The sequence below is a fragment of the Pelodiscus sinensis genome, chromosome 6, assembly GCF_052426305.1.
Source record: "Pelodiscus sinensis isolate ZL-2025 chromosome 6, ASM5242630v1, whole genome shotgun sequence".
Taxonomy (NCBI): domain Eukaryota; kingdom Metazoa; phylum Chordata; order Testudines; family Trionychidae; genus Pelodiscus; species Pelodiscus sinensis.
In genome coordinates this window covers 81851148-81864569 of record NC_143057.1, presented here as the reverse complement: position 1 = coordinate 81864569, position 13422 = coordinate 81851148, and the positions used below count along the sequence as shown (strand labels likewise).

At 37.0% G+C, this 13422-nt stretch overlaps 1 protein-coding gene across 2 annotated transcripts in view; it reads left to right on the top strand.

The window, feature by feature from the left end:
• Window positions 1–13422, top strand: part of RASGRF2 (Ras protein specific guanine nucleotide releasing factor 2) — a 203959-nt gene that overhangs the window by 83509 nt on the left and 107028 nt on the right. For both annotated transcript variants that reach the window (XM_075932213.2, XM_075932212.2), the window contains exons 10-11: window positions 6172–6332; window positions 13261–13327. In XM_075932213.2, coding sequence (XP_075788328.1) covers window positions 6172–6332; window positions 13261–13327 — 228 coding nt within the window. The remainder of the gene's footprint in view (window positions 1–6171; window positions 6333–13260; window positions 13328–13422) is intronic.

Here is a 13422-nt window from a genome sequence, read left to right as displayed (position 1 = left end):
TAATATGGCACCTTTTACTGAAAAAAATTACATTTTATTTTTCAGAAGAGTGGATCTTATGTTAAGCCAATAATATTAAAAGAAACTAGAGAAAAATTGATAAATGAAACTTATTTGTTAAATAAGGAAATATTTGTAAGTGGCTATCTCTGAATCATTAGCACCAAACAAGCAGATATTTATGCTGACCTAGAAATCCGTAGTGTAGGATTTATAGCTTTTCATGTGCATAAACTTCTTAGTAGTCGAAAAAATGATATTCAGGGAGGCTTAAGAATACAATTTAAGTGCATTTAACATTAAGATCAGTGGCCTGAAATATGGACTCATATTAAATGTGTTAGAACTAAAATGGTCAGCTATGAAAAAGCATATAAGACCTTTGAATGTTGTGTGTGTGTGTATGTGTGAGTGTGTGTGTGTGAGTGAGCGTGTGCACATGCACGTGCATGTATAGGCACGTCTGCACACACATTTAGTAAAATTCTGGAAATCTAATGTTTAAAGTCTTTATAATATGTGGCCTTACCAAGAAGATGGGAACAGTAGCATCAAGGGATAATAACATCAAGATTCTTACTACCACATTCACTCTGAAATCTGTGTAGGTTTTGGAAGGATTTTTCATGATTAGATTTCAATGTTTGGCATAATTGAGTATGCTGTTGTTCCCAGGATATTAGACACCAGGTTGGGTAAAGTAAAATCTTTTACTGGATCAACTTCTGTTGGTGAGAAAGAAAAGCTCCAAGTCTGACAGAAGAAGAGCTCTCTGTAAGCTCAAAAGCTTGCCTTTCTTACCAATAGAAGCTAATTAAATGAAAGGTCCTGTCTTGCCATCCCTGTTGCTCTAAAATACCATGTATGTAAATTTAGCAAAGTGTTTGCAAGAAAATTATTCAACAAAATATATTGGACAAGAAGTTATATCTTTCGTTATATCTAGTGCCAAAAACAGTTGCAAGACACAAACTTCCTTGACCGACACTAGTCTGAGTATTGTGTAAATTAATTATACTGTATAAACTATGTTCTATTTTAGTGTACTTGCAATATTTTGGTGTATTTATTTGAATTATTTCATCTGTTTCATTAATAATTGCTTGTTTTGTTTGTATGCCTAGAAATTTGTCAATAAAAAGTAAGTATAATAAAACTACCATGTGAAGAAGTCTTAGTATATTTATTTTCACGTGCCTTTAAAAATTTAATAGAACCTATCTTTTTTTTAAAGTAAACCAATGAAACTTATCAAAAGACTAGTTTCAGATCTCAGATCTGAAAATCTATATTGTTGTGTATCTTGTAAAATCATCCACTGTGCATCATATTGCATGGTAGAAGAGATCAGAAATTAATTGTCGAAACAAAAACAACCCCTTCCCATTTCTTTGATTTTCTGCTGTCCATGTCACAAAGTTGGCCTGTAACCATTGACACTAATTGGGTCTTTGTTGGCAGAGAGACCATGGACTGAATGGGTCTGGAGAATAAGCTAGCTTCTAAACCTGTAGAAGTGTTTCCTCGAGGTCAATGCAGAATACATTGGTAGGCAAGCATGAGGGAAACTTACATGGATTCTGCTGGTATAATACTGTATGTGTTCTCTGACCTCCACTGGTTCTAACCTGGCACCTTTTCTTGCATTCCCTTTGTCTCCCATTTTTTCTATCTTCTTTGATCTATGTGGGTCTACAAGTATTACCCGCACCTGTGTATAACGCGTGGTTTTCCTTGATTAAGTAAAAAAAGTCTTGTATACCCCGCGCACATATATAGCCCGTGGGAGATGATCCACGGGTAATGTTAATACAAAGCACTTGTAATCAAGTGTTAATGAGCCACAGGTGATAATGCCGAGCACTAAGTAGGCTACAACCCTTATCGCTGGTATATAACCCCTTTGAACCACACCGCTTTTCCATTAATTTATTCCTTCAGTGGTTTTAACTTGTATTTTAAACTTTTAAAACTTTTTAAATCTTTTAAACATGCCTAAGTGCAAATCCTACACAGCCAATTTTAAGTTGTGTGTAGTGGCATTTGCAAAGGACAATGGAAACAGAGCCACAGGGAGAAAATACTCTGTGAACCACCTAGCTTTGGCTGTGGATTTTATGGATGTTTTTAAAGACAGTGACTATGATGAGAGTTTTGATGGTTTTGAGAACTCAGACGGTGAGGAGTATGCTGCTGGCGTTGATTCTAGAAATCAGAGTGAATGAAAATGCGGAGACAGCTTTTTTTAAATTGTTTTTATTCTTTTACTTGCACAGCAAAATAATGCATTTTAATGTATTTTAATGAATTTTAATATTACTGCCTCTATTATTAAATTAAAATATGCTGCTTTTCTCAAGTAAGCGTCAGTCTTGTCTTCCTTTCAGTAAAAAAAAAAACCTGTATTACACACGGACAAGTATAGCCTACAGGAGGTGTGTGTGTGGGGGGGTGGGGATATGTAAAACTTTGCATAACCTGTGGGTTATATTCACTAAAGTATGGTAATGACATTCTGATTGAAATTGTGGGTAGGTATGGGAGGCTGAAAAACTAGTTTCTCTTCCTTTGCTTTCCTCTTCCTCTTCCTTGCTATTATAACTATTATTTGCCATAGACTTGAGTACCTATTGGGACCCAATATGCATTATTTCAGCGCCCATTGTTTGTCATGCAGAGCTCAGGTTCTTTGTTTGAGAGCCAATCACCATCCCAACTGTCTAGAATCTTCCAGAGCAGGAGAAAGCAGAATTGCATTCGTAAATCAGGAAACAGTATGAAGACATAAAATCTCTTTTAAAAAAGAAAAATATGACTTCATCTTTCCTGATTTGCGGCTATGTTATTAAAATGAATAGTTTGGCAATATCAAACAACTTTCAAGTATTTCTGGTAAAAATACTCAATATTGATCTGAAATTCTATTGAAGCATGTCACTGAATTAATTTAGGATAATGAGTGTTCCAAAAGTAGCCTGTCTTATTACAATAGGGAGATGTCCCAATATATGTTTTTGGGTTTTTCCCCCCTTAAAAGGAAATCTTTGGTGGGATGTGTGGAAAGCAGATGCCTAGCTCCTTTTGTTAATAGTTCACCAAATAGAAAACCCCAAAAGAAATGTACAATGGCCTCTTTGCAGGATGAGAGCAACAGAGTATGTGCTGGTAAACTGATTCAACATGTGATTGATATTAGGCTGTTTATTTAATCCAGCAAAGTAAGTTAACACAATGTTTTAATTCATGTGACATATTACCTGTTCATTATGTTGGTTTCTTAAGCAATACTATTTCATATTACTATAGGAACACAACTTGGCATTAACACATGCTTTTCCACCCATCATGACATTATTCAATACTGTACTATTCAAATTATTTAACCGTATCCTCAGAAAAAAAAAGTATTTCTAACCCCCTTGGTGAATATTAATACTTCTTTAAGCAAAGTGATAACACAAAAAGTAACAAGTGGTCTGGTAGCACCATTATAGACTAGCAAAATATGTAGGTAGTATCATGAGCTTTTGTGGGCACAGCCCACTTCTTCAGATGACCGGAGTTTTGAGTTTAGGGAGTGCAGACCCAAAATAAATAGGGGAGAAGGAAGAGGGGAGGAAGGAAAAAAAAAGGAAGGGGGTGGGAAACAAGGAGCAGAGAGTATGAAATTATCAAAGGGAAAACCAAATTGGTAGAACTGGTAACCTATAAACACCTAAAGATAGGATAGTTAAAAGAAGCAGATAAAGATAATAGGATAGTAATTAGAGAGGAAGGGTACTAACTCAAGACTCTACAGAGGCAAAGAGCTGTTGGCACCTTCATTGAATGTTAGGCTGATAATGACCCAGTCATCCATTTTCTCGATTAAGGAGGCCATCAGAGTGAGAATTGAATTTGTGGATGAATTCTAATTCTGACACATCTCTGTGTATTTGGCTAGAAGAATTGGTTTGTGACAGGACAGCCACTTGAAGATCTTTTAAAGAGTGATTTGGTAGATTGAAGTGTTCCCCAACAGGTTTCTGTAGGTTTGATTTATGTATATCTGATTTGTGTCCATTGATTCTTTCCCATAGGGACTGTCCAGTTTGTCCAATATATATAGCAGTGGGGCATTGCTGGCATTTGATGGCATAGATCAAATTACTGAATGTGCAGTTAAATGATCTTCTTTCTGATTTTATAGCTTATGTTGTTGGCTCCAGTGATGAATTTGCTTGTATAGCTATGTGGGCAGAGTTGGCACCGCAGCTGATTTCAGGGCTGGGTTCCTGGATGCTTATGATGTGGTTGTGTGGCATGGTTACCGGAAAGAATTCGTTTCAGGTTAGGGGGTTGTCTGTAAGCGAGAATAGGCTTTCCCCCCAAGGCCTCTGAGAGTAAATACAAAAATTGTTAACCATAATGTAGTTGCTTCTGCCCCAGGCAGAATACGGATAAGATGGATACTACTATTAAATTTTAATTTGAATTTCAAGAGCTAAAAAACAAACAAACCATGATGGAAGTTCTGGGATGGAAAATTGTTTCAGAATTTTTAAAGTTCAAGTGAGGCCTTGCATTGTATTTTGGAAGGTGATAGTGGGAGATGTCAGTGAGTAAGTGTCACAATTCAATATACAAAGCTAGTGATTTTAATAGCTTTTCAGCTCGACAGGCAGTTTTGTCTGAAAATAAAACCATAACATTTTTACTCACAGTTCTAGGTGAATTGGCAAAATGTTCCATGAATCAAAAAAATGTTCTGCAAAACTTCAGAAAGTTGAAATTATTCAATTCTTTTTGCAGTGATGAGAATTTTGCTCCTCTAGTTTAAACATAAAATGGGCATTAGTCAATGCAGTTCTGTTCTAATTGTCGTTACCAGTATTTATTTGACTCTGCTTGTTTATAGAAGCTTTTTTATATATTATGTCTAAAGTTAATTTAAAATGTATTTTTGGAGAAGGTAAGTGTTCAGCTAAATTTTATGTAAACTAGACATTGCTTTCTCAATAAAAAATTTGTTTTCCATTTATATGTTGTTTATTAATTTAGCATTTTATACATGAAGATTGAACAGGAAGATTTTCCTTCCAGTGTAATGTAACATTTTAAGCTAACATTCATTAACTAAGGAGATAAGCTTTCAAAGTTCCTTTCAGAAAATGTGTATATACTTTGGATTAGATACTGCTCTCAGATATACATAGGAAATGCTCATTTGCCCCATAACAAAATATATGACCCCATAAAGATCACAAATGGTGGTATAAGTTGGGTATCTGGTGAAAGTTGGTCAGAAAATAGATTAAAGATGGTGTTAGCATCATAATAATGTAATTTTCATCAACGTGGAATTATGTGGTGATCTAATTCAGATATTGGTGTAATAGTACATTCTCCACTGAATTCAGTGACATTTGTTTCTGCATACAGTAAGCTTTGGTTTGGCTGGAGAAGGCTGAGAATTGTGCAGAGTAAACTAACAGAGAAGAAGCCAGCCTTATTTACGTTCTTCTGTGATTTGTTTTTTCAGCTGTAAGCATAGATGTGTGAGGAGGCATGCGAGGTCACTGCTCCTCTAGAAGGGTCATATGCCCCCTAGATTTTAATTGCTGAAGCTAGGTGCCCTCATTCTGCCTTCCCATCCCCTTCCACAGCAGTCACTAGTCACCTTTGACTGCAACCTAACCCTCCCTCCTTCCATCTCCTAGATGTGTAAATTACTCTGCAGAGCTATTAAATGCCAAAATTAGTGCAAATTGTGCTGCATTGCCACCTAATCTCCATTATCTGACCAAGTGACACATGATATATAACTTAAACTACCCATGACATTTTCCAAGAATTCTCCCTTACAGGAGCACAAGCATGACTGCAAGCTATATTTGGCTGAATGTGGCTCTCATGCGAGTAAAGAAAAATTGGGTTGCAATTATTGTTTGTGTAAAGATATACAACTTTCCTGAATTTGGTCTAGAGGGTGAAAACCGATCTAGAGGGTTAAAAAAATAACTGCTATCTGTTCTAAGAGCAAAGTATCTGCACTCCTATGGGAGTTAATAAGTTGCATAAATGCTTTTTGTATATAGTACAGAATAGATTATCTGTTGCGTTAACTCTGGGTGCATCGCTTATTCAATAGTTTTATAATTACAGCATATTCTTCACTTTTGTAATCACCAGGTTCTCTTATTCAAGTCCCTTCAGTTGAGAGGGGGAAACTTAGTAAAGTTCGCCTGGGATCATTGTCTTTGAAAAAAGAAGGAGAAAGACAATGCTTCTTATTTACAAAACATTTTTTAATTTGTACAAGAAGTTCAGGAGGAAAACTTCATCTGCTTAAGGTACAGAATTTACATAACTACCTCATTTACGAGCCAGGTGGTTAAAATATAGAAAATTGCGGGCTATCAATATTTTAACAGTCTATGATATTTCAGTATCTCATGGTTATTATGGTTTTAATGTAAAAGATAGTCATATGCTGCAGTAAACAGAAGTGAGATGCACAGTAATTTACTGAAATACTGTCTCATCATTTTGCACGTAGAAAATAATAGGGATTTCAGTTTGAAATGTAAGTTAGTCTTTCTAAAAGACATTCAATTAAAACTATAACTGGCCAGTGAAATGTAACAAGGTGACGTTTGTTGCAGGAAAGCTTTAGATAATTGCATATGCATATAGAATTAATAAACTCAACCAATTCTTTTCACCCTAAAAGGAAAAGATGCTCATTAGCTGCATGTCCTTCTCTTTGCCACTGAATTCCAGTTATACATCACAGTATGCATAAGGATGTATATAAAATATAGGAGTATAAACTTACATGTTCCATGACCTTAGTGTCGCCCACTTGTGCAAAAATTTTGAGAACAGAGGGATGATTTCTGGCTTCTAGTTCAAGAGACTCTCATGTGAAACTGACATTGAAAACAGGCATTACAGACATTGTAGCTTAGGTGCATCATGAAAGCATGGTGAAGCTTCTAATAGTCTAGTGTATTTCAGGTTTCCAAGCACATACATTAACTTTCCACCAACTGGTCCCTGCGGAAAGCTTCCCAGGGAAATGTAGACTGCCTCCTGTCACATTCATATTTTTTCCAGGTAGATTTGTGTGACCTGGAATCCATCCCAAACATACTCAGATCACAAGATTCACCCTAAGGGTACATCTAGATTACATCCCTCTTTCGACAGAGGGATGTAAAATTAGGCACTTCGAAATTGCAAGTAAAGCCGGGATTTGAATTTCCTGCATTTCATTTGCATAATCATGGAATGGCGCTCTTATGATAAAGCGCTATTGCAAAAGTAAAACCGCAGTCTAGGATCTTTTGAAAAAGCTTTCCCTTTTCAAAAGAACCATGTCTAAACTATGGTTTTACTTTCAAAAGAGCGCTTTTTCAAAAGAGCGCCATTCCGTAATTATGCAAATGAAATGCGTGAAATTCAAATCCAGGCTTCACTTGCAATTTTGAAGTGCCTAATTTACATCCCTCCGTTGAAAGAGGGATGTAATCTAGACACAGCCTAAATGTGTGAGTGAGGAAACATTAAAAACAAATCAAAACATAAGAATGGCCATACTGTGGCAGGCCAATACCCCTTCAATCCAGAGTTCTGTCTTCTTACAATGGCCAATACCAGATGTTTCAAGGGGAATGAACCGAATGGGCAATCATCAAATAATTTAACTCCTGTTTTACAGTCCCAATATTTCACCATCAGAGGGTCAGGGACAGTCATATCATGGGGTCGCATCTCTGACCATCTTGGCCTAATAGTCTCCATGAACTTAACTAATTCTTTTTTGAACCAGTTATGACTTTTGGCCTATACATCTCCTGGCAACAAATTCCATACGTTGGCTGTGAGTTATATGAAGAAAGACTTCCTTTTGTTTGTTTTAAATTTGATACTATTAATTTCAATGTGTGAGCCCCATCTCTTATGTTGTGTGAAGAATGTTCACTATTCACTTACTCCATCCCATTCATGATTTTATACATCTTGCCTCTGAGTCATTTGTCTTTCATGCTGAATAGTTGTTGTTTTTTAACCTCTCCTTATCTGGAAGCTGTTTGATATCCTCAATAATTTTTTGGCCCTTTTCTGTACATTTATATTAAGGTATTTTCTGTCTTCTTATATAATCCTTTCCTGAAGGTTTCTAACATTCTTTTAGCTTTTTTGACTGGACATTGACTTTGACATTGACTGGATGTTTTCAATGAACTATCGATATTGACTTCAATGTCTCTTTCTAAAATGGTGACATTTAATTGAGACACCATCATTTTATATGTATACTTAGGATTATGTTTTCCAATACACATTACTTTGCATTTATCAACATTGAATTTCATCTGCCATTTTGATGCTTGGTCACCCAATTTTGTGAGATCCTTTCCTAATTCTTCGCAGTCTGCTTTGGACTTAACTATCTCCAGTAATTTGGTATCATCTGCAGAGTTTGCCATGTCACTGTACATCCCTTTTTCCAGATCATTTATGGATATGTTGAACAGCACTGGCCCAGAACAAATACCTGGGAAACACTATTTACCTCTCTCCATTGTAAAAGCGGACCTTTATTCCTATTCTTTTTTACTATTTTTTTTACAGATCCACGAGAGTACCTACCCGCTTATCCCATGACTGCTTAGTTTGCGTAAGAGCCATTAGTGTGGGACTTTGTCAAAAAGTCCAAGTACATGGTATCAACTGAGTCACCCTTGCCCACGTGTTTGTTGATCCTCTCAAAGAATTCTAATAGATTGGCGAGACATGACTTCCCTTTGCAAAAGCCATGTTGACTCTTCTCCAACTTGTCACGTTAAGCTGAGTCTGATCTTTTTTTTTTTTTAGTATAATTTCAATCAATCTGCCTGGTGCTGAACTTTGGCTTAATAGCCTCTACTTGTCAGGATCTGGTGCCTTTTTAAAAAAATGGCATCACATCAGCTACCCACCAATCACCTGGTATAGTCTGCTAAACAACCAGTGAGAGCCTTGGACAATCAAGATACTAAAGGAGCACTCAAAGATGATAAAGTCATTGTGGAGAAGCTAAATGAATTATTTAATTAGTCCCATAATAAGGTTTCATTAGGGGAACCTAAAGTAAGTTGTCATGGGACAAGAGGGAAGGTCCTCTCATGGTTTGATAACTGGTTAAAAGGAAAGAAAGGGTAGGAATAAATGGTCAGGTCTCAGAATGGAGAGAGGTAACTAGTGGGGTCCCCCAGACATCTGTCCTGGGACCAATACTATTCAACTTATTTATAAATGATCAAGAGAAAGGGGTAAACAGTGAGGTGGAAAAATTTGCAGATGATACCAAACTGCTCAAGAGAGTTAAGACCAAAGCAGACTATGAAGAGCTTCAAAAAGATCTCACCAAACTAAGTGGCAAATTACATTTATCAACATTAAATTTCAAGTAATGCACACTGGAAAAATAATCCCAATTATACATACAATATGATGGGGACTAATTTAGCTACAACTACTCGAGAGAGATCTTGGAGTCATTGTGGATAGTTCTCTGAAAACATCCACTCAGTGTACAGCCGCAGTCAAAAAAACAAATAATGTTAGGAATAATTAAAGAAGGGATAGAGAATAAGACAGAAAATATCTCATTTCTGCTATATAAAACCATGGTATGCTCACATCTTGAATACTGCGTACAGATGTCACCTCATCTCAAAAAAGATGTATTAGCATTGGAAAAGGTTCAGAAAAGGGGAACAAAAATAATTAGGGGTTTGAAATGGGTTCCCATATGAAGAGAGATTTAAATGACTTGGCCTTTTCATGTTAGAGAAGAGGAAACTAAGGGGGGATGTCATAGAGGTCCATAAAATCATGACTGGGGCGGAAAACATGAATAAAGAAAAGTTATTTACTTATTTCCATAATATAAGAACTAGAGGTCACCAAATGAAATTAACAGGCAGCAGGTTTAAAACAAACAAAAGGAAGTTTTTTTTCACTCAGTGCATAGTCAACCTCTGAAACTCCTTGTCAGGGATGTGGTGAGGGCTAGGAATTCAAAAAAAGAGCTAGATAGATTTATGGAGGATAGGTCCATCAATGGTTATTAGCCAGGATGGATAGAAAGGGTGTCCCTAGCCTCTGTTTGTCTGGATATGGATGAGAGGAGAGGACTCACATGAGGATTACCAGTTGTGTTCTCTCCCAATGGGGCATCTGGTATTGGCCACTGTCGGCAGACAGGATACTGGGCTAGATGGACTGTTGGTCTGACCCAGTATGGCCATTCTTATGTACTTAGAAGGTAATTTAATTGATAGGTTGCATACCACAGTTAGTAGTTCAGTAATTTTATATCTGAGTTCCTTTTAGGACTCTTGGTGAATGCCATCTGGTCTTGGTTAGTTATTACTGTTTGATTTATCAATTTGGTCTAAAACATCCTCTACTGACAATTCAGATTTGTCAGCTAAAAGAATGGCTCAGGTTTAGGAATCTCCCTCACATCTGCTATAACGAATACTGATTCCACTCATCCACACTTTGAGATCCTGCAATTCTGCTCCTCTAACTGGCCCTGCAAAAGCATTTCAGAGCATGCTATCATGGAGGTTCTGGACTGTAATCTCTGACCTAGCAGCCTAAATTTGGCTTCCAGAACCACCACCTCCTACTTTTCCCTATGCCATTGGTACCTACGTATACCACAACCCTAGCTCCTCCCAAGCACAGCACAGTGCTGGATGTCTGGGATGTCTCAAGAGATCTGGAATCTTTGCACTTGACAGACAATTTACCATGTAGTTTTCCTAGTCATCACAAACCCAGATTTCTATATTTCCAATGATTGAATCCCCCATTACAATTGCCTGTCTCTTCCTAATTCCCTCCCCTGGAGTGAGAGACTTAATGAGAGGGTATCATGATACCATCTGGAAAGAAGGTCTTAACTATGGGATTGCTTCTCCTTAAACCAGTCTGATGTTGTTCTTCAAGACTTTCATCATCTTCAACGTCAAGGCTGCAAGATTGGGGATGGGATTGCTCTACTATGTCTCGGAAAGTCCCATCTGTGTTCCTCTCTTCCTTAGCACTTTTAGTTCAAATACTCTGGCCTCTAGAGTCCAGAAATACATGACACTTGTCTCTTCTTTATAGGGTCACTGAATTTGATATTTTAAATTGATTTCAATAAGGGTCTTTTATGCAGGCCCAAGAGCAGTAACACCAAACTTGCTGCTTCTGTGCCCTCCTCTCTCACTATGTTTGTGTACATTTTTCTTGTTTTTGTATGGTTCAGCTTTACTGGAGCTGTTCCTGATGAACAGTGTGATAGAGCACCGGGGAAGAGTTTATATGTAGCTCCCCCGCCTCCAAACCCGCTTTCCCAGATCAGTGCATGACAGGGACCATCAAAAAATACTGTCTGAACAATCTTGGTGTGATGCAGAGTATAAGCAAATGGAAACCAGAGACGTATTTTTTCTCTAATCTTTTTCAGTTATTGTCAATTTTGGGCTACCTGCAATGGCAGCAGGTTCAAAAATTTCAGATGAAAATGTGATTTTTTCCAAATCAAGAGTGTCTCTCTTAAACAGGTGAAAAGATAATTTTTCATCCAGCTCCTGAAGAGGGAGGAAGAATGAGCTCTGCTTTTTCTGGCAGACTTGTAAGACTTTATTGGCAAAATAAGAGGAATTTATTTAAATCCATACTTTAGGAGCTTGTTGCCACCCTTTTGGGGTCACCAGAAAGCCAACTAATTGACGAAAATGTCAAAACTGTTAGCTCCTAACAGAGAAACAAAGGAGGGATATTAGAGGATGAAAGGTCAGATGCCAAGAAGCTCCAGCTGACTTCATGGCATCATTCTCCTGCTCACAGCATGCCCAGTCTCATTTCAGGCAGAGAGTCTCATTTTTTTCTGGTAGGTATAATAGAAATGCTGGAGTCTGTATAACGTTCAGCGTGTGTTAGGTATTCTTATACATTGTTTCCATATTTGAATCCAAGGTGCTGAATTCCAAAGTCCTTTCTCAGCCAAAACTCATAGCGAACACAAGTTTGTAAATGGACCTCTCTAGTTGAAATTGTTAAGATTGGAGACCGTGTCAAATACCTATGTAAACTAGTGCCAAACTTTCCTAGCCTTTGTTTAGTAGAGGTGTCAACTAATTTACAGAGCTGGATTAATTTAAAGAAAAATCATTTCTTGCAGCAACATACTTTACCGTATTGAACATCTTAAGAAGTCTTTATTTAAATTGTATGGGATACAATTAAGCTATTATGGAGTGTGTTGGGTTTAGTCAGAGGCAAAGCACCATATTTAAATAAGTATCTTCACATTGGGGGGAAATTTTGCATTGATTTGCACACAGTGGGGAAACCTTTTGATGGGGTCCAGGAAATGTAAACTGGAGCAAACTATACCTCTGAGGGTATCTCTACACTACGAGATAAGGTTGAATTAAGATATGCAACTTCAGCTATGTTAATTGCGTAGCTGAAGTCGAAGTATCTTAACTTGACTTTTGGCGTTCTCCACACTGCATGAAATCGAAGGGAGAACACTCTCCCTTTGACTTCCCTTTACTTCTCGTGGAAGCAGGATTATCAGGATCGACCAGAGTTCCCCTCTCAGTTTGAATTAGCATGTCTTGACTAGACAACTAATTTGAACACTGGAAGGTCTACAGCAGCAGTTTCCATTTTCTCTGTAGTATAGGCATACCTTGAATGTTTGTTCAAATTAGTCAGAAATGTTGCAAGAACAAGATTTCTCAGATTTCTAGTATTTTGTGCTTTCGGTAGGCCAGAAGTAATGAAAAAATGAAATAATCACAGCAGAAACCACTAAGGGAGAAGTCACATGAATAGTACAATAGTATTGAGTGTAAACTAAACTTAGTGAAACCTTGGAAAACATCCTCCATTCACCTGATTTAGAATTTTTGGGTATGAGTCCAGATGCTTTAATTATATCACCCAGTGGATCTAATTGTGATGGATGAATTCGGGACAGGAAAAGGCAACACGTTTTTGTAAAAGTGAATAAGTTATTGATTTATTTGAATTTGGAAAAATGCACTATAAATTATACTTTCATTCACCCTCTGGGTTCTAATAGTGTTCTATCTTCTTGAAAAAAAATGTGCTCTTAAATTAAAGGGTCTTTCTAAAATTAAATTCTAACAAAGCTTAAAAATAACTTTAATGAGAAGGGTAACCCCCCAAGTTACTGAAAAATTGTCTTTGTTTCCATAGACAGGAGGTGTTCTCTCTTTAATAGAGTGTACGCTGATTGAGGAACCAGATGTGAGTGATGATGATTGTAAGTTGCTTTAAATTGTTTATAGTAATTATAACGTCAAAGCAGTTTTTTTAAAGTGCTACCCTTTCTTTATTTGACAGTATAGCAAATGATAT